Source organism: Embiotoca jacksoni, unplaced genomic scaffold, assembly GCF_022577435.1.
Source record: "Embiotoca jacksoni isolate LCO1_2020_lvr unplaced genomic scaffold, fEmbJac1.0.p SCAF_1, whole genome shotgun sequence".
In the NCBI taxonomy this organism is placed as follows: domain Eukaryota; kingdom Metazoa; phylum Chordata; class Actinopteri; family Embiotocidae; genus Embiotoca; species Embiotoca jacksoni.
The window spans coordinates 18,842,293-18,860,287 of record NW_027185229.1 but is presented as its reverse complement, the minus strand read 5'-3'; the positions used below and the strand labels follow the sequence as shown (position 1 = coordinate 18,860,287).

Here is a 17,995-nt window from a genome sequence, read left to right as displayed (position 1 = left end):
GATTGACTCTTCATCTCAGCTCTCTTACGGCCTTGTGTTGATGTGTTTTGTCTCGTAGGTTTGATGGGCATACCGTCAGATTCCTCCCAGCAGACCCACACCTCCTGCTCCTATCAGCACTCCCCCAGCGGCACCATTAGCACTCAAAACAGCCTGTCAAACAACCAACCCAACAGCCACCCCAACAGCCACTCCGCCAACAGTGGCCAAGTGCCCCTGTCCCATCCTGCCCAAGCCCACCCTGGCCACGGCTCGCCCCACGCACAGCACCTCTCGCAGCACGGTGGCCCCCACAACCAACACAGCCAACACGCCCAGCACAGCCAACACAGTCAGCACCCGCAGCACCAACAGCACCCCCAGCACGCTGCGCACTCCCAGCACGGGCAGCACCCATCGCAGCACCCGTCCCACGCCCAGCACCCGCAGCAACACACGCCACACCCCTCCCAACACACGCAGCACAGCCAGCACCCTTCTCAACACGGACAGCAGCACCAGAGCCTCTCCCACCAGCCCCATCCTACCCAGCAACAGATGGCCTGCAACACAGGTAAGACCCTCTTGTCTGTCACCGCCTTCACGTGAACCAGCGTTGTCGCCTGTCGGTTTCTCTTCATCCTGTTCATCACACAGACGCATGTCAGCTGGAGCAAAGACAACTTGTTTACCGCTGAATCATCTGGTTTCCTCTATTTTTTTTGGAGACATTATGCTTCGAGGAAGTGTGTTAGATGCCAAACAGAAAACCAGCACCTGATTTATTATCTGTGCTGTTGAGAACAAAGCAATGCCGAAGCCTGCGACTCCTGCAGGCTTTACAGAGTCGTCTGGCTCCTCCTAGTGGCCACACCACAGTACTTTAACTGCTTGTAAACTCTTTTTTTTATTTGGTGTTACCTTCTCATTCATTTGGCACTGCAAGACTGGCTGCACAGCTATAAAACTGTGACTACAATAAAAAAGGAATCATCTGACTTTACAGCCTTTCCCACAATAAAAACACTTAAAGTAGTTATTGAAAGATGTAATTAGGACTAAATCTGCATTTGCTCCAGAAATGAACTTGGAACCGAAATTACCTGAGTTTCATCTCTTATGTTGTAATGTTACCGATAGTGTGCTGTGTGTGTGTTGCAGGTTTACTGTCTGACTGGTACCCAAATCTGGATGCACTGAAAGAAAGCTGTCGTATTGCTAGCAGCTATAACTGGGCTGATGTCGACCTTTCACCTTTCCAAGGTGCGGTTTGGACACTACAAGTAGATCTCATAGCACTTGCAATTGGAAATTGTACTGAAATAATCGTATTTATCTAAGATTAAGATTTTACAAGATTCCAGCTTTGTCTGTCAGATTTACTTCATGCCTTCTCATATACGATTAGAAGAAGCAAACATTTAAAGCTGGGAGCTGATGGTACAGGACTGCCCCAGCTTTTGATTGAGTGCTGAAGTGTTGACACTGTGGAGTTGATTACGAGTTTAATTAAACTGAGCTCTTCAATTAAATAACACTGCCTTCAAGTTTAATTACCAAAACACTGAGCTCAGCAGGTCAGTTTATCCAATTACAGTCTAGGATTGCAAGGTAGGATGTTTTTTTAAATATCACACTGAAGGTTACTGACATAATGAATATATATTACAGCCAAGTTTTTGCTTCATGTTTGTAAATTAGTTTCTCATTAACTAAATTTATATTACGTGGTGCAGTTTCATACATTTCATTGTCACAAAGGCATTTTGGAGCAGAGAAGTCGTCTCATCGTTACTCTGGTGTTTGTATGCTTAAATGTGTGTTTTATGTTCCCAAGGATTGAGAGAGAGCATGAGACAAGCGGAGTTGAACAACTGGTCTCTGGAACCCACCCAGATCGCGGACCTCTGCTCGTCCATCAACCAGTTTTTTGCCCGCACCGGTGTAATCCAGCCACAGGGGGCAGTGCAGCCCTCTGTCTGCCACGGCTCCATGCACACCAACAAACCCAGCCAGCACCTCAACACAGGTAGAACAGCCGCTTCTCATCACTTAAGTGATATATTATTATGAAGAGACAGAACTCAAATCTTTACCTCTGTTGGGAATACATTCATCTACGTAATGTCTCTGGAAATTTGTTGGCATGAAGGCTCTGTTGCCGTGTTGTCTGGTTTGGTTTCCTTTTTTTATGTAATCGTAAAATATATAAATGTTAAATTGTGAAATGTCAGTGTGTTCATGATGTATTTTTGTTTGCGAACAGATACGTGTTTATCTGAGAGGTTTCAGAGTCCAGGTATCAAAATGTGGTATCTAAATAACAAGACATACTAAATTGTAGAGAAGCAATTCGGTCTTGCTATAAAATGAACAAACTTCTGTACCCAGACCTGAAACACATCGCAACTGTTTAAATTTACATGTTGTTTTTGGCAGTTTGAGACACTTAACAGATTCTTTGCTGTTAAGTGACACTGCATACTAAATTACACAGCAGGTCCTCCTCCCTCTAAAGACTAATTATGTTTAGATGAATAACTTACTTACTGCGTCTGAACAGGTAATTGTTTAATTATGGCTGAATGAAGCTTTGATTTTCTCATCAGGAAATCTCTACATGGACTCCAGACAGAGCATGTCCATGATGGGTCCTCCAGGATATCCCCACATGCCCCCCATGAGCGGCGCAGGACCCACAATGACAGGTGACATGTAGACACAGAAGAAACATGACTAAAACGATCACTATAATGACAACTCTTGTGCAATTTCTTTTATGCACTCACTCACCAAATTCTTCTTTTCTTCTCCCTCTCCTCTGCTTTCTCTCCGTCTCTCTTCAGGACACCATGCACAGATGAACCAGCAGCACATGATACCTACCAGAAACTTCCAGATGCATCGCATGCCAGCCGACGACATCCAGGATGATTTTGATTGGGACTCCATTGTCTAGCCCCGAGGCCTCCTTTTTGCAAACAGGCGGGAGCGAGGAGAGGAGGTGGAAGCCAGAGGAAACCGGGCTGAGCCGAAAGGCCGCAGGTGGAGGAGGCCACTGTGGGTGGGATGCAGAAGAACATTTGACAAGCTTTGGAGAAACACAGACTTCAGAGTCCTGACAATTTTACAGAAGCAAAACATTGCTAAAAAAATGTTACTTTGAAGACAATCATATTTAGTCGGACATGTTAAAGTGATTGCTTACAAACTTGTCCAGAGACGAGTAGAACTCATTCACGTCTAAACCACATGCTCCTCGGCTCCTCAGACAGCCCTCTCCCCGTCCCTAGCGAGCAGCCTTCCAAAGTCCGAACCCCTCTCCCTCCCGACCCCCTGCTCCGTAACTGTTATGTGATTTGAGCGACGTGTTCAGCTTGTAATTCTTCTCGTGTTGACATTGGCCTCCGCTGCCTCTTGGATGAGTTTATCTCTCTCTCTTTTTTTTTTTTTTTTTTTCTTTTTTTTTTTTTTAACTTTGTTTTGTTTGTTTCTGACATTTTTGTTTTTAAGAAACACAGGCCGTCTCTGTGAGTAATGTGATGGTGCTCGTTGGTCACTTTTGGGAGGAAGTGGGCGCCACTGTGGCTGAATTGGTGGTAAAGTTAGGTTTACAAAAACTGAGGTTTTGAACAGGGTGTTAAATGTTTAAGCAGGCTTGATATTAAACAAACCAGGAGACGGAAAGAGAGTGAGATCACAGAACGTATCGTGATCTGTCATTATAGCCAACCAATGTGATCATGCTCACTGCAATAGAGTACTTATGGGAGTGCAGCGATTTTCTTTCCTATTTCTCTGTCTCAAGCACTTCAAGATGAATGAATTGGATGAGAGTAATCAGAAGATGAAAGTAGGGAAGTCTGACATTTGAATCTTTTTCAAATTCATTCAACCCAAAGTAACGTGAGGTTCAGGTCCTCTGTGTGCATCATGTTGATCGATACTTGCTCCACCAATCACAAGCTGTTGTAATGTCAAAGACAAATTCACATTTAATGGTAAAGTTCATCATTTTTTGATAAACAGCCTATTGATCATTAAACAAGACATCATCTTTCAAAATTATTAAAGTAATCTGCCAGAGACTGATCGATGTATAGGCAAGAGGATATTACTGGCTGATCATAGCTAATTACCGATTATTATCGGTATCAGTATTGGCGTATGTGTCGGCCAATCAGCAACAGGAAGCTGCAGCACTGGAATGTTAAATTGATTCTTCATTTTGTTTTAAGTCGGGTTGTATGAGGTACTTATCCACAGTCAGTGTATATACCTGCTGTAGATGCGGGTCGGCACGTCCCCAGTTTGTAGAAGTACTGACACAGAAGCTGAGCAATATACTGCTGTAGATGGGGTCGGGAACAAAACATATTTAATTCACCTTGACAAAAATCAGCATCAGTTTAAGTGTACGTTATATTTAGAACACTTTCACTGTTTTACTTTTGCTATCAGATAGCCTTTTCTGACGAGGAACTTGAGCTGGTATATCCATCTATGCTCTCGTCAAAGCCACAAGACTCCTTTGACAAAACCAGTTATTTTACCTTGCAGAACACAGGAGTCGCTGGTCTACTGCAGCCTCGATGAGTTTGTCCTGTGTTATTGTGTGACTTTGGTTGTGTTTCACCACGTTAGTTTGGATCCGAACCAATGCCAAAGTCAAACCTTCTGTGCCGGCACAGCTGCACGCTTCTCCAAACTGGGAACTTGCCGACCCTCATCTACTGCAGGTACTGGTACTGGATAAGCACCTTATGCAACCGCACTTCAAACAATCTGAAATACCGCTTTAAAGACGTGTTTGGGATCATTAAGGAACCTGACCTTTTACACAGTTTTTGGACCACAGGTCACTGATTGGTAAATTATAAACTCTCCAGTGTGCCATCCAGCATCTTATAATCTTAATTCTTTAATAAACAAATAAAAGAGGGAAATATCCATTAATGTTGTTCATGTAAACAATACATCAGTACAAAAGCTAATTATTGACCTGAGAACTCTAACATTGGTTTGGGCTCCAGTTTGCAACAGAGCCTTTGTTTAAGTCAGTGAGGTTTGTTTTAATAAATGGATAGTTAAGACATTTTAGGAAATGTGCTTCTTCCTTTGATGCTGCAACTTAGTTGAGAATATTGGAAATAAGAGCCTGCAACCAGAAACTCTTGGCTTATCTTAACATGAAGACTAGAAACAGAGAGAAAAGTTTGCCCAGCTCTGTCCTAAAGGAACAGAATCTGCCTGCCTGAGCCTCTAAACGTCCATAATTAACACATTACATAACATTCATTTAATGTGTTTAACGGTTGTGCTGTAAAAACAGCAAGTTCTGTTTTTACAGGGGTTTTGTGTCAAGACTACTACACAGTGATTTTCTAGAAATGTAACACGTGAATCAGTGAATTTTACAGATGCAGAAAGGTAGATTTTGTTACTTGTGGACAGAGACAGGTTAACTCTTCCTCTTGTTTTAATTCTCTTAATTTGAAGCTAAGCTAACGAGCTGCGGGGAGTAACTTCATTTCAATCTTCTGATCTAATTCTCGCAATAAAGTGCAAATCTCTCAGATTGTGGAACTAGTCCTTTAAACAATTACTCTGATAAAGTAAAATATAAAGAGTCCATATGGAACAGTTTGAAATCTCACTGACTTTAAAACAATGCAACTGGATAAGAAAGTCATAATCATGATAATTAATACAAATTAATGCTGATTCACGATCAATAGAATATACAATACATACATACATACATACACTTATTGAACTTTAGTTCCGTCAAGAAGGCACAAGTGTCTCTGATTTGAGCGAGTTGCATCCAGATACATCCAAGTGCGTTTTTGATGCCGCAGCAGTTTATTATCACTTCTGACATTTAAATTATTGAGATCAGATTCTAACTGCCTAATGTGTTTTTTTGTCATTATAGTGTAAGATTTTGCTATTATACAATCACAACAGAATAAGAAATGTGACTCCTTATACAGTACATAAAGAGTGTATGTGTGTTGGTTGAACGTGTGTGTGTGTGTGTGTGTGTGTGTGTTTTGGTTTTATTGTAATTTTAAGGCTATGATTGATGGCTGCAATCATCTCTTTGCTATCTATGAGCACAAAAGCAGATGCACACAGTGATTAAAGACTCGATTCGAGACGGGCGTTTTCGTGAAAGGGTTTCTCAAGCACAGAGCAGGGAGATCAGTGGTTCTGGAAACCTGTCCGTTGTGTCCTGGAACAAGTGGCTCCTCAGTCAGACAGGTGCTGAACTTTAGAGACACTTTGTTGAAACAACAAAAAAAAAACACAAAAAAAAAAAGGCCCTTTGCACACTTTTTGTTTACTTACCCATCTTAAGATGCGAAGCACCTCCTGGATCTAGAAAGCTAATCTCACACATTAATTCAGTCATTTATTCACTTATTCATCATTTCACTCAAACTATCTGACAGCTGGAACATTGGCCACAGTTGACAATAAACATGATTCCTCTCTGCAATATTGCTGAACTGTATGTATACAGTGCGCTGCTTTTACGTCACTGTGTGTCTTTGTTTAAAGGAATAGTTCAACATTTTGGGAAATATTGGCTTTCAGACGGCGTTAAGCGAGAAATTGATTCCACTCTCATGTCTGCACGGTGAACGCGAAGCTGCGGCGAGCAGCCAGTCAGCACAGCTCAGCATAAAGACCGGAAACAACGAGCCTTTCTGTGTCCAAAACCTGCACGGCAGACCCTGAACAGCTCCCCTATTAACACAATATATTCTCAATTTATGTGAAGCCTTGACGCTCGGTTTGTATTGTGGCATAATTGTCACATGCTCTCGTACAAAAACAAACATGGAAGGCGACGGCCAGCTTGCACTGTTTATATGCAGTGCAATTTGCGCTAAGAGAGGTGGGAAAAAAAAAAAAAAAATCCCTCCGTATCAGTCCTCCAGTGGAAGGTTCACTGACATGATGCGGAGACATTTCTTCTGCCGCAGTTCGATCAGTTTCTCCTTCATTTCAGTTGTCCAGCGCACTCTCACGCCACCAAACCTTCACGCTGACCATTCGTCTTCGGCCTCTCTCGGGTCTCCCGCGAGTAGGCGCCATTGGTCAGTGATTAAATCTTTTGTTGAGTTTACTAAAACAGTAAAGTAAGAAGCAAGAAAGACTTGAAAAAGAAAAGAGTCGGCTGAAGCTGCAGTTTGTTGTTTCCGACCCTTTTTACAATGCAAATTCTATTACGCATCGACAACTAACTTCAAGAAAGGGAAAAAAAAGACTGTATCCATTTATATTTGTTGAATAAAAAAAAAAAAAAAAAACGTAAGTGAGCTACATGTTGTCAGTTCCTCGCTGCAGCTGTTCCATGAAATATTTTTACCCTACAGATTTCAGTACTTATGCTAAGCTAACATTCTCCCAGCTGTGGCTTCGCATTCACCTTAAAGACATGAAAGAAACTTCAATTTTCTCATCCAACTCTCAGCGAGGAAGCAAAAGAGATTTCATACCAACCCAAGAGTTCAAACAATTCCGTGAAGACAATTTAGCTTCTATGGGCTTTAGTAGGTGTAGTTTTTATTTCATATTTGGATGACAATCATGGATTCTTTCTTATGATTTTATAATATTACATAATAATGTTGTTATTTTGAGAAAAGGCACTTTCAAGTCTCACACGGTCGTTTTATCGGACATTGTGGAAGTTATTCAACCAGCCCAGTTTTATACTGTAAACCTTGTGTTAAACTGTCCAGAGCTGCACTGTGCAGAAGAAGTCAAGTTCTCTTCTTTGAACCGATGATACTGCCGTTCATTTTTATATTTTCAGCTAATAGTTTTGTTTAATTTTTCCTGCCAATCATACTTGTCCGCTTCTGCTTCTTTCTTGCCATGTTTTTGTCTCTCCGTTTATCAAGTGTCCACTGTATGTGGAAGATTGCCTCACCTGTGGATGTCAACAATTACTTTTTTTTCTTTTTTTTTTTTTTTAAGGTTTTATGCAACTGCCAGGATTTCATAATCAGACAGGATACTTAGTCAGCTGAGGTAACCAAATCGAGACTCTTTTGGGTGAGTGTGGGCCAAAGGACTGCAACTGAAGACAGCAGCGAAAAGGAAAATCGTGCGTATTCATTAGGACTCTATGGACCTGAAATAAGACAACATCCTGCGAGTCCTTGGTTGGTGTGAAGGTGAAGCATTTCGGCTCTTCCGGGTGAAGGCCGTGAACACACAAGCTACTATATGAGCACATCAGCCCACAGGGAAAACAAAAGATTGGAGCAAATGGATGTGGCTAAAAGGGAAAAAAAAGAAAAAAAAAAAAAGGTGAAGACAATGACTGGATGACAACCACAGTTTTACATTATGTCCATCTGTGTGTGTGTGTGTGTGTGTGTGCGTGTGCGTGTGTGTGCGTGCGTGCGCTTGTGGGAGTTTTAAGTTCTTTTTTTTCCAAATGACAATTTAAGTTTTGAAATACCGCTGGACATGTACCTGCCAGAGAGATTATTATTATTATAAGTGGGGGAAAAAAAAGATTACAAAAAAAAAAAAAAAAGTCTTGTTACAATATAGGAGAGAACTGCCAACATCTACTGCTGATTGGGGCCTGTTTTATTCAGTGCTGGTGTGTTGTTGTGCTTGTACATATATGTCTTTTCAATCATCCCTTTTTTTCCTCTTGGGGGTGGGGTATCAAGGCAGAGGGTGGGTCTTATTCATGAAAGGAGGGGGGAAAAGAATAGAGTATTTTGTTATTGTCCAATCAGAGGGTGACAGTATGTATATATCTATATTGTATATATGTGATGAAAATGCGTTGGCTTTTTGTGTGACACTACCTTTTACCTGTACTATGGTTCTACATTCAGTGTTTCAGTGTTGATAATATATATTTGGTTTGTGTTTTATTTTTCAGTTTTTTTGATTTTGTCTTTGTCATTTCTTGTAATTTTTTTCTCCTATATGTCCTTTTATTTTTGTTTGTTTGTTTGTTTATTGCACGGTTTATTACTTTTGTTGTCCAATGAGGTAACACAGCTACTCTTTGTATTCGTTTAGTGCTGTAAAATAACTCAAGTGTTATTAGAATTGTCGATACCACCGCCCACCCCACCCCCTTCCCCAATATGCATGAATGGCACTTAAAGAAATAAAATATGGTAACTTCACTGTGGAATAATGAGCTGTTGGAGCTTTTTTCCTGAAGACCAAAGCCCATAGTAAATTATAATATATCAGTAGTAATAATAATAATAATAATGATCATCTTTATTTATAAACTTTTCCAAACGAAGTGCTTCACACAAAAACAAACCTAGAAATCAAAAGAAACTGCAAAAGATCAAACAAGCCGTACATTTCCGTGGATAACTTAAAAATCAGAAAAGGCTCGCCAATACAACTTTGTTTTAAGAATAGATTTAAAAGATGTCACTGACTCTGCTGACCTGGAGTACCACTATAGAGCAGACTTTCCTGTAGAGATTTCTGTTACTCTTAACGAGACAATTTCATAATTTCAGTAACGCATCTGAAAAAGAAAAGGAGAAATTCACAGAATATTCACATGAATACACGTTCCCTGTTCCCCTCTTATTTCCTCACTGTAAACAAGCTGCAATTACATCTCGTGTAACTATTACAGGGTTATCAGTTGGTTCACGGCAAATATTATTACAAATACCCACGACTGCCATTTTTAAAACAACGCAGAAACCTCTTAGCATTTCTAAACCATGTGATGCAACCACTGGTGAGAAGCCTGCCCAGACTGTGGAGACACCAGCAGCTTAATTTGGTGCGATTGTGAGAGGGGGGAATATCCTCTGTGAATTGATGTGTGGCAAAGTTTATTATATTTCAAGCTCTACCTCAGTTATTGGAAGGATTAAAAACAAATATGTCGTCTCCTTGAAATGGTAAGTGTATAATTTCAAAATATTTTGCTTGGCATAGTTTGTATGTTTCAGACTTGATTTTTAAGATTTTACTGTTGACTTTTAAGACACTTCGTAGCCTCTCCCTCCTATTGAACTGACCTGATTGTTCCATATACGCCTGTCTGAGATCCTCAGACAAAAAACTTGTATCTGTTCCGGAGACGCATCTTAAAAATAAGGGTGACAAAGCATTTTCAGTCAGAGCCCCCAAGTTATGGAACGAGCTGCCTGAGGAAATAAAGTCTGCAGAGTCAGTGACATCTTTTAAATTTCTTCTTAAAACGTACTTTTATCAGAGAGCCTTTGCTGATTTCAGTTGATTTTAGAGATCAACTCTTATTTCTTTTATACCCTGTTTTAATTTGTTTTCATGGTTGTTTTATACGATCGCTGTGCTTCTAGAATTCACTTGTTTTGTTTTAATGGCTTATTTAATGTGAAATATTTTGTAACTTGAGTTTAGAAAAGTGCGATACAAATCAAGCTCATTATTATTATTATTATAAAGTAAATATTCAATGCACTGGATGAGCTGGTAATTCTGCCTGCCACTGCAATCACAGAGCAAAGAACTTCACTGTAAAAAGAGAAACAAAAATGAACATGGCAAATTACAACTGGTGTTTAAAGCTTAGATATGAAATTCAATTTTTTTTTTTTTTTAAAGGAATGTATGAACAAAGTACTGAGACTGTTTTGAGTTTTGACCCACGGTAGATGAACAGCTGGTGTGCAGTCCTGTGACAGAACTCCATGCGATCACATCTCAGGAGGATTCCCGTCACCCCCACGGCCCTCTGAGCAACCTTCTGATATTTCCATATGGTGCGACACTTCACAACATGTGTCCACGCTGACTCAACACATGTGACTCACCCCTGTAGCATATTCATGTTCAGCGGGGGGGGGGGGGGGGGGGGCGAACCGGTCTGATCACAGTATTGGAGTTATTACAGGTTGACTGAAAGGACTTTAACAAGATGGACATCACTTTTAGAGCTTCCTGTTTATTACTGCTGATCCTGATCCTGAATGTTCAACTGCACTCATCAGCACCGACACGTAAGACATACATTTCCTCTCGACTTCTTTCCTATGACGGTTACTTTAATCTCTGATCAGACTCATAAATCAGTCATAATACATAGAAATGAGGCTCAGTGTGGTTATAGCGATATCTATGTTGTGCTTCTTTGTTGTATTACTGAGGAATTGCATTTATAAAACTACACATTTGGCTATACACGTGTAAAATACTGAGAAATACTATCCTGATGGTACATTACACTATTATTTATCAAGTACACCTAATTCTAAATGTTACTGAGATTATATTTCTTGCTTTATTAGAATAACCTGGATCAGGCTGACTTAATTCAGAGATATATTTCAGAAGTATGCAAAAATGTTGGTGCAAACCTGTGGCCGATGTTACATAACATGTAGACTGTGAGTCAACAGAATCTAAGAAAGGGAAAGGCAAATGTTGCTTTGGGTATTATTCAGCTGTGAATAATAAAAACATGCATTCATGTTTGGAAACTCACCCCAGTAACCCCTTATGCAGAGAATAGAAATTCTGTGCCTGAACGCTCGGATGTGAATAACATCCGAGCTTCTATATCTCAAAATACTTTCAGGGCCTGTTCAGTCCCACACCTGCACTTGTTAGTGTGCAGACATTTTGACTAAACTTGGATCGCTATGCAAGTCCTTGTCTGCATCAGGTCACTGGAGATGTACCGAACTCTTACATAATCTGCCGTAATTGAATTCGGCACCATTTTCAGTGGAAAGTTCCCTTTGTTGAAAATGTCTACACTTTTTCTCAACCTCAGACCCTTTTAAATTACCACTGTCACATATCTTTGATTTAACTTTTAAAAACAAATAAATAGATCCATATAGGCTCAATGGGCATTTTTAGATATTTCAAAGTAGGCTTCAGTGTTTTACATCATATTACTGAGAAATCCTTTTACTGAAGGTAAATTATGTCAAATTGTCAACGTTTTTGTTTGATGCTTAGATAGATTATACATTTTTTTAAAAAAAGGGTCAGTATGTTGACTGATTTAGAGATCACCAACTGTCTGGAGATGCAATAGTGAATCAGATAAAGGTGGTATTCAGTATCTGACTTCTATTTCAGCGACTGAAGTTGCTCAGTCAGTGGTCGAAGAACCAGGTCCAGAGGACCTCACACCAGTCGAGGGGAAAGAATCAGTTCAGCAGGAACACATTCCAGTTGTTGCAGAGGAAGCAGTTCCGCTGCCCGAGGAACCACCTGCTGAAGAAGTCATTCCAGTTATTGATAAAGAACCGGAACCAGTCCTAATTGAAGATCTGGTCTCTGCAGCACCAGATGGAGCTTTATCTCAGCAAACAGCACCTCAGGAGCCTTTGGCTGAGGCTTCACAAGAATCTTCAGAGGAGGAAACTGTCCCTGCAGAAAGTGCCTTTGAAGAAGCATCTCCAGATGACAGCACAGTGGAGGTAGCCCCAGCGGTGTCTGCAGAGAGCGAGTCTGCAGAAAACGATGACGTGGAGGATCTGGCTCCAGAAGCAACAATCCCCATTACTCCTGCAGTGGTTGCATATGATGAAGTGTCAGAGGACAATGAAGATGCTCCAGAAGCAACGGTACTAATAGACCCTGATGACAATACAGAGGTTGAACCCGCTGATTCGCAAGAACCTCTTCCTGGTACACCAGAAGAAGAGACATCGGTTATCGTCATCCCTGCAGAACCTGAGACAGAAGAGGTAGCTCAAGTGGAACCTGCTGCAGAAGACACAGCACCAGAAGAGTCATTTTTAGAGGATGCTGTTGTTGTTGTTGTTCCTGTGGACTCTGCTGAAGAAGAGACGGATGCAGAGGTACAAGAAGAAACCGTCCCTTTCATTTCTTCCGAAACCAATGAAGAGGAAACGCTAGAGGAAGATGCAAATGAAGAAGCATTTGCCTCTGTTCTAATAGAAGAGAACGGAGAAGAAGATATTGCTACTGATGAAGAACCTGAAGAACCCGAAGAACCTGAAGAAGTGTGTGTTGTCGTCTTTCCTGTGGAACTTGAGACTGAAGAGGAAGGTCAGGTGAAAGCTGCTGCAGAAGAAACAACACCACAGGAGTCAGAAGATCTGGCTGTCGTTGTTCTTTTGAATCCTGCTGAGGAAGACCAGGGGCTGGATGTTGTAGACAAATCGATCCCCGTAGTTTCCTCAGAGGCAGTAGAAGGAGAAGCAGCTGCTACTGACGAGGGTGCAACAGAAAATGTTTCTGGGGAGGTGCCTGTCCAAATAGTGCCAGAAGAAAACGTTGAAGAGGAGCCTGCTACTAACGAAGAAACTCTTCGGAGTACGCTGGAAGAAGAGGAGTCTGTTGTCCTTGTTCCTGCAGAAGTTGAGACGGAAGGTGAAGGTCAGGAAGAAACAGCACCAGAGTCAGCCCCAGAGGATCCTGCTGTCATAGTTCTTGTTGAACCTACAGATGAGGAACCAGCTCTAGACGACCCAATACTCATAATTCCCCTGGACGATTCAGAAGAAGATGGTCCAGAGGATCACACAGAAGCAGAAGTCGTAGAGTCACATACTCTTCCAGTCCAGGAAGAGGATTCTCAGGGGAGTGATTTAGAGGATCTAGTCATACTTACGATACCTGTCACCGAGTCCCCATACGATACTGTTACCACAGAGAAGGGGTTGGATCCGGTTGAGAAAGTCCCAGTGGCTGCAACAGAGATTATAACTGAAGCCCCAGCTGAACCTGTCACTGCTCGTGCACCAGCTGTCGCTGATAGAGACATTGCACTTTTTCCTGCTGTTGTGGAAGGTGGCACAATCATCAGGTCCCACAAAGCTGCAGTTACACTGATAAAAGATGAACCGGATGGTAAGAATCAGACTCTGAGTTATGTCACATTTTATTGTTTTATCATACAGCAGGCCCGCTAACCTGAAAAGTTACCATTTTCTTGTGCTATATTCAAACATTTTAAGATATAATCAGGACCAATTATAGCATCATATTTGAAATGAATAACCTTTTGGTCTCAGTGATCAAAATGAACAGAGGAGCAGTGCTCAGCGCAGCATTGCTCACACTGTTGTCCTTTATCGTAATTGGATTCATTGGGATGGCCACACTAAAGAAACTACGGTGAATACATGCGAGTACAACAGATTTTAATAAGTTTGAATCCAGAAAAAACTGGCCTCATATATTTAATGTTTTAAATATTCATCACATGAGCAGCATCAACAACAAACATCCTTATTTATTATTATTATTATTTATTTGTCTAAGTCTAATAGCTCCTTGAGCTGAACACTACATCAGCATGCATCAACTCACAGTGACACTTTTTTCACCTGTTAACATGCAAAACTGCACATAAAGTACAGCTGAGGCTGATGGAAAACCACAGAAATCCCTGCTGTTAAATAATCATTGAAAGCCTTTATGAATGATAGCATGAACAAACAACATATTTTACTGTAACTTGCACTGACAGTTCTTTCTTCTGTTGTAGGACACTGACGTAAAGATCACTAGAGTAAAGATGACCTGAAGTTTCACTGCACTTAATCTTGGCTGAAGGAAACTAAGACTGAGACACTCCAGTCTCTCCAAAGTTTGGCTGGCCAGAGAGTGGATCAACACCCAAATAATTGGAAACATGTAAATTGTTGCTGAATCAGTGTTGGAAAAGGTATTAACATCTTCAGCCTAAAAGTATCAGTACCTCTCTAGTGTAAGTAAAAATGCTGCACTGTATTGTTCTCTTAAGTAAATATATTGAGGGTTTTTTTTTTTAATATAAATATACCTTAAGTATCAAAGGTAAAACCACTCACTCAGCAGCAGAGTGATCCATTAATATGTAAACACCATGTTCTGTTGAGTGAAGCTGAGCTGAATTAAACCGTTATAAAATCATATGACTTTATTGGGCAGTTTATTTTATGAAGTAACTATTGCTGTCTGATGAATGCAGTTGAGCAAGAAATGCAATATTTTACTCTGAAATGTGGTGAATTACAAGTATAAAGTGTTGTAGGATAATCAAAATACTCACGCCAAGTAGAAGTAACTGCACATTGTGCGCGGGTAACCTTTCCACAACTGATCTTATCGCTGTAGCTGTCGGATGGTGATTACATGTCGAGATTAGCAACATGAACAGGCGATCACAAGCTGGTATAAAACATATGGATATATCAGAATAGTGGTGGTGTAATACAAATGTAAGTATTGGAGATGATGATGAATATTCTGACTGGTTGACAATGTTTTGATTTTGAAATGTATGGATGGTGACAACTTTGCACTTGTGGCTTGTTAATCTTTTGTTTGATCGTCATTAAAAATAATTTTTACTGCATGTACCATGAACATGGGTCAGCCTCTACCCACCAAATGTTCTTTCTGTACAGCCTGTACATTTCCACTGATACATACACTTCATTACACCACATGTATTAAACCCCACCCCACTTGTCCTACATACAGTTGAAGTGCAAGTAGTCCTATCAGTTTTCCGGCTCTGTCATGCAGCATGAGACGGAGAGGTCCCCTATTAATCACACTCTGGCATGCTGCAACACCAGCTACATGTGAACGGCTCATCCTGCACGCAGCCAATATTTTTAGGATGTTAAAGGGGACACGGTGTTCCAAATAAAAGTCTCAAACGGTGTTCTGCGTTATACGAAATTACATCAAGATGATTTAGTCACACAAAGCAGTCATCATCACACACAGAGACTTCTTAAAACTGGAACAGGCATTTTCTAAATTATCAAGGAGTAAAACTTTATATGAGAAGTAAAGCCAGGCCGATAAATCAACCCGAGTGATATCAGCCAATATTGCAGATAATGTTTAATTGTATTCAATTCAATTCAATTCAATTCAATTTTATTTATATAGCGCCAAATCACAACACAGGTTATTTCATGGCGCTTAACACATTAAAGTCGTTACAGCAAGACTTTACAATATTATAGAGAAACCCAACAATTCAACAATTCCCACATAAGCTAGGAGGGAAAAAAAACCCTCCTATTTAAGGGAGAAAAACCTCCAACAGAGGGAAGAAAAACTCCCTCTTAACAGGAAGAAACCTCCGACAGAACCAGGCTCAGGCGTGGGCGGCCATCTGCCTCGACCGGTTGGGGTGAGAGGAGAGCAGAGAGAGAAAAGGACAGCATAGAGATACAAGAGAAGAACTGTTGGTGGAGACGACAAGCGCAGGGCAGAGACATGCAGCTCCATGACCGGACATCTGCAAAAGAAAGAACAGAAACTACGCGAGCGAGGGAACTGAATGGAGACAACAGTCAATAAGCAAAAACTATGGAAGAGAAAAAGATGGTGAGGTATAAGTCAGTTAAAGAGTAGGAGGAAAGAAAAGAAGCTCAGCGTGTGACGAGGTCCCCCAGCAGCGTCGGCCTATAACAGCATAAGGAAGGGTTGGTTCAAGTCCACCTGAGCCTAAACTATAGGCTTTATCAAAAAGGAACGTTTTGAGTCTAATTTTAAAGCTAGAGAGGGTTTCTGCTCCTCGAACACAAACTGGGAGCTTGTTCCACAGGAGAGGAGACTGAAAACTGAATATGTATATGCCTACCATTAAGAGAAAGAAATGCAGGGCAGAAATCTCTGTCACCATCAAGCCGTGATACCGGGTTGCACCACTAGTTTGTCCTCCACAGAGCTCTGACAAGTTTACACCTTTTTTATATAATGTTGTACTTGATACATGCAAAATATACCAAGCAGCAACTTTTTATGTTTATGTGATTAAATATCACGATGTATATCAGCCCTTACAAATTCTTAATTAGTTGGACAATAACAAATATATTGGATATTGACCATTTGATACTGAAGTGTAGAACAAGAATACCAGAAGTTTTTTTTAACTTTTGTTTTGCCCTTTGTTCAGTGTAACCATGAGTTTGTTGTGTTTAAGCAGTCCTAAAACTTCCAGAAAGACTGCTAGCCACCCTGATAGTTGAGGTTTGTCTAAATAAATGTATTGAATTATCTGTAACTGACAGGGTTGTTTTTTTTGTCTGTTAAAATCTTTATATTTATATTTATCTGTCTCTATATTTAATTTTATTGACAGTATTTATGTGAACTTTGCTGACGATGTAAAGTTCATTGTCTTTTTGAAATTCAGTTTTAGATATCCATGTTGATAAACTAACAGATACAGTACATAAGAAATTGTGTTTATTCAGTGTTTTGAAAGTAACAATACCTCCTTATGACTCTCTCAGTTTCCTTTTGGTAGATCTGAGTGTCCGAGTTATTAATGGTCAAGCGAACACAAGAAGTTAATGGACACAAAGACTTGAAGCTGTCATAAAAAGCAGAAGGTCCTGTGACAGCTGTCAGCGTGGTGGACACGGGAAGGTCATCGGGGTGGTGCAGGTGGTATTCATCGGGTGGTGGAGGTGAAAGCTTGTGAAAAAAGAGGACAGGAATCAGCACATATTGTTGTGGGATGGTGACTGAGGTCCAAGACGTAGATCAGGCGGGCCACGAATGACTCACAATGTGATTGCTCTTGTGTAACAGCATTACTGGGATATTTCAAAAATAAATACAAATGTCAAAGTCAGGAAACAGAAAGTGAAAGTGTTGAGTGCTGTGCAGAATAACAGAGTAAGAACCTTTTGACTGTGTGTCATAATGTGACATGAGGTCCCGCCTTAAGAAGCTATAACACATTTTCTTTAACACTCATTAACAGTAGGAATAGTGTAACCTGTTATTCGTGTAAGAAAACACACTAAAATCAGACACATACTTACTTTTTTTTTTTTTTTTTTTTTTTTACATGTTCCTCATGTGTACTGTGCAGAGATGACAGTCAATTTGGCCACAGAAAGATCTCCAGAGTCCAAACACACAGATAACACATCTGCTCACAAGTGTTACGAGTCAGCCAATACTCAGTTGTCAGATATTGTGCTGCTCTGACACCAACCCTGTTCTGTCCAGTCACATTGTCACAGGGTTGTAGCTACTGGTAAAACCCGTTTATGGTAGC

General features: G+C 40.6%; 1 protein-coding gene across 4 annotated transcripts in view; it reads left to right on the top strand.

Moving 5' to 3' along the window:
- Nucleotides 1-9,112, top strand: part of foxj3 (forkhead box J3) — a 75,647-nt gene extending 66,535 nt beyond the window's left edge. For 3 of the 4 annotated variants that reach the window (XM_069145676.1, XM_069145655.1, XM_069145663.1), the window contains 5 exons: nt 59-553; nt 1,141-1,242; nt 1,817-2,008; nt 2,589-2,687; nt 2,826-9,112. In XM_069145676.1, the coding sequence (XP_069001777.1) occupies nt 59-553; nt 1,141-1,242; nt 1,817-2,008; nt 2,589-2,687; nt 2,826-2,938 (1,001 nt within the window). In that variant the 3' untranslated portion in view covers nt 2,939-9,112. The remainder of the gene's footprint in view (nt 1-58; nt 554-1,140; nt 1,243-1,816; nt 2,009-2,588; nt 2,688-2,825) is intronic. The other variant, XM_069145668.1, reaches the window with a different exon arrangement.
- Nucleotides 9,113-17,995: the final 8,883 nt, after the last annotated feature.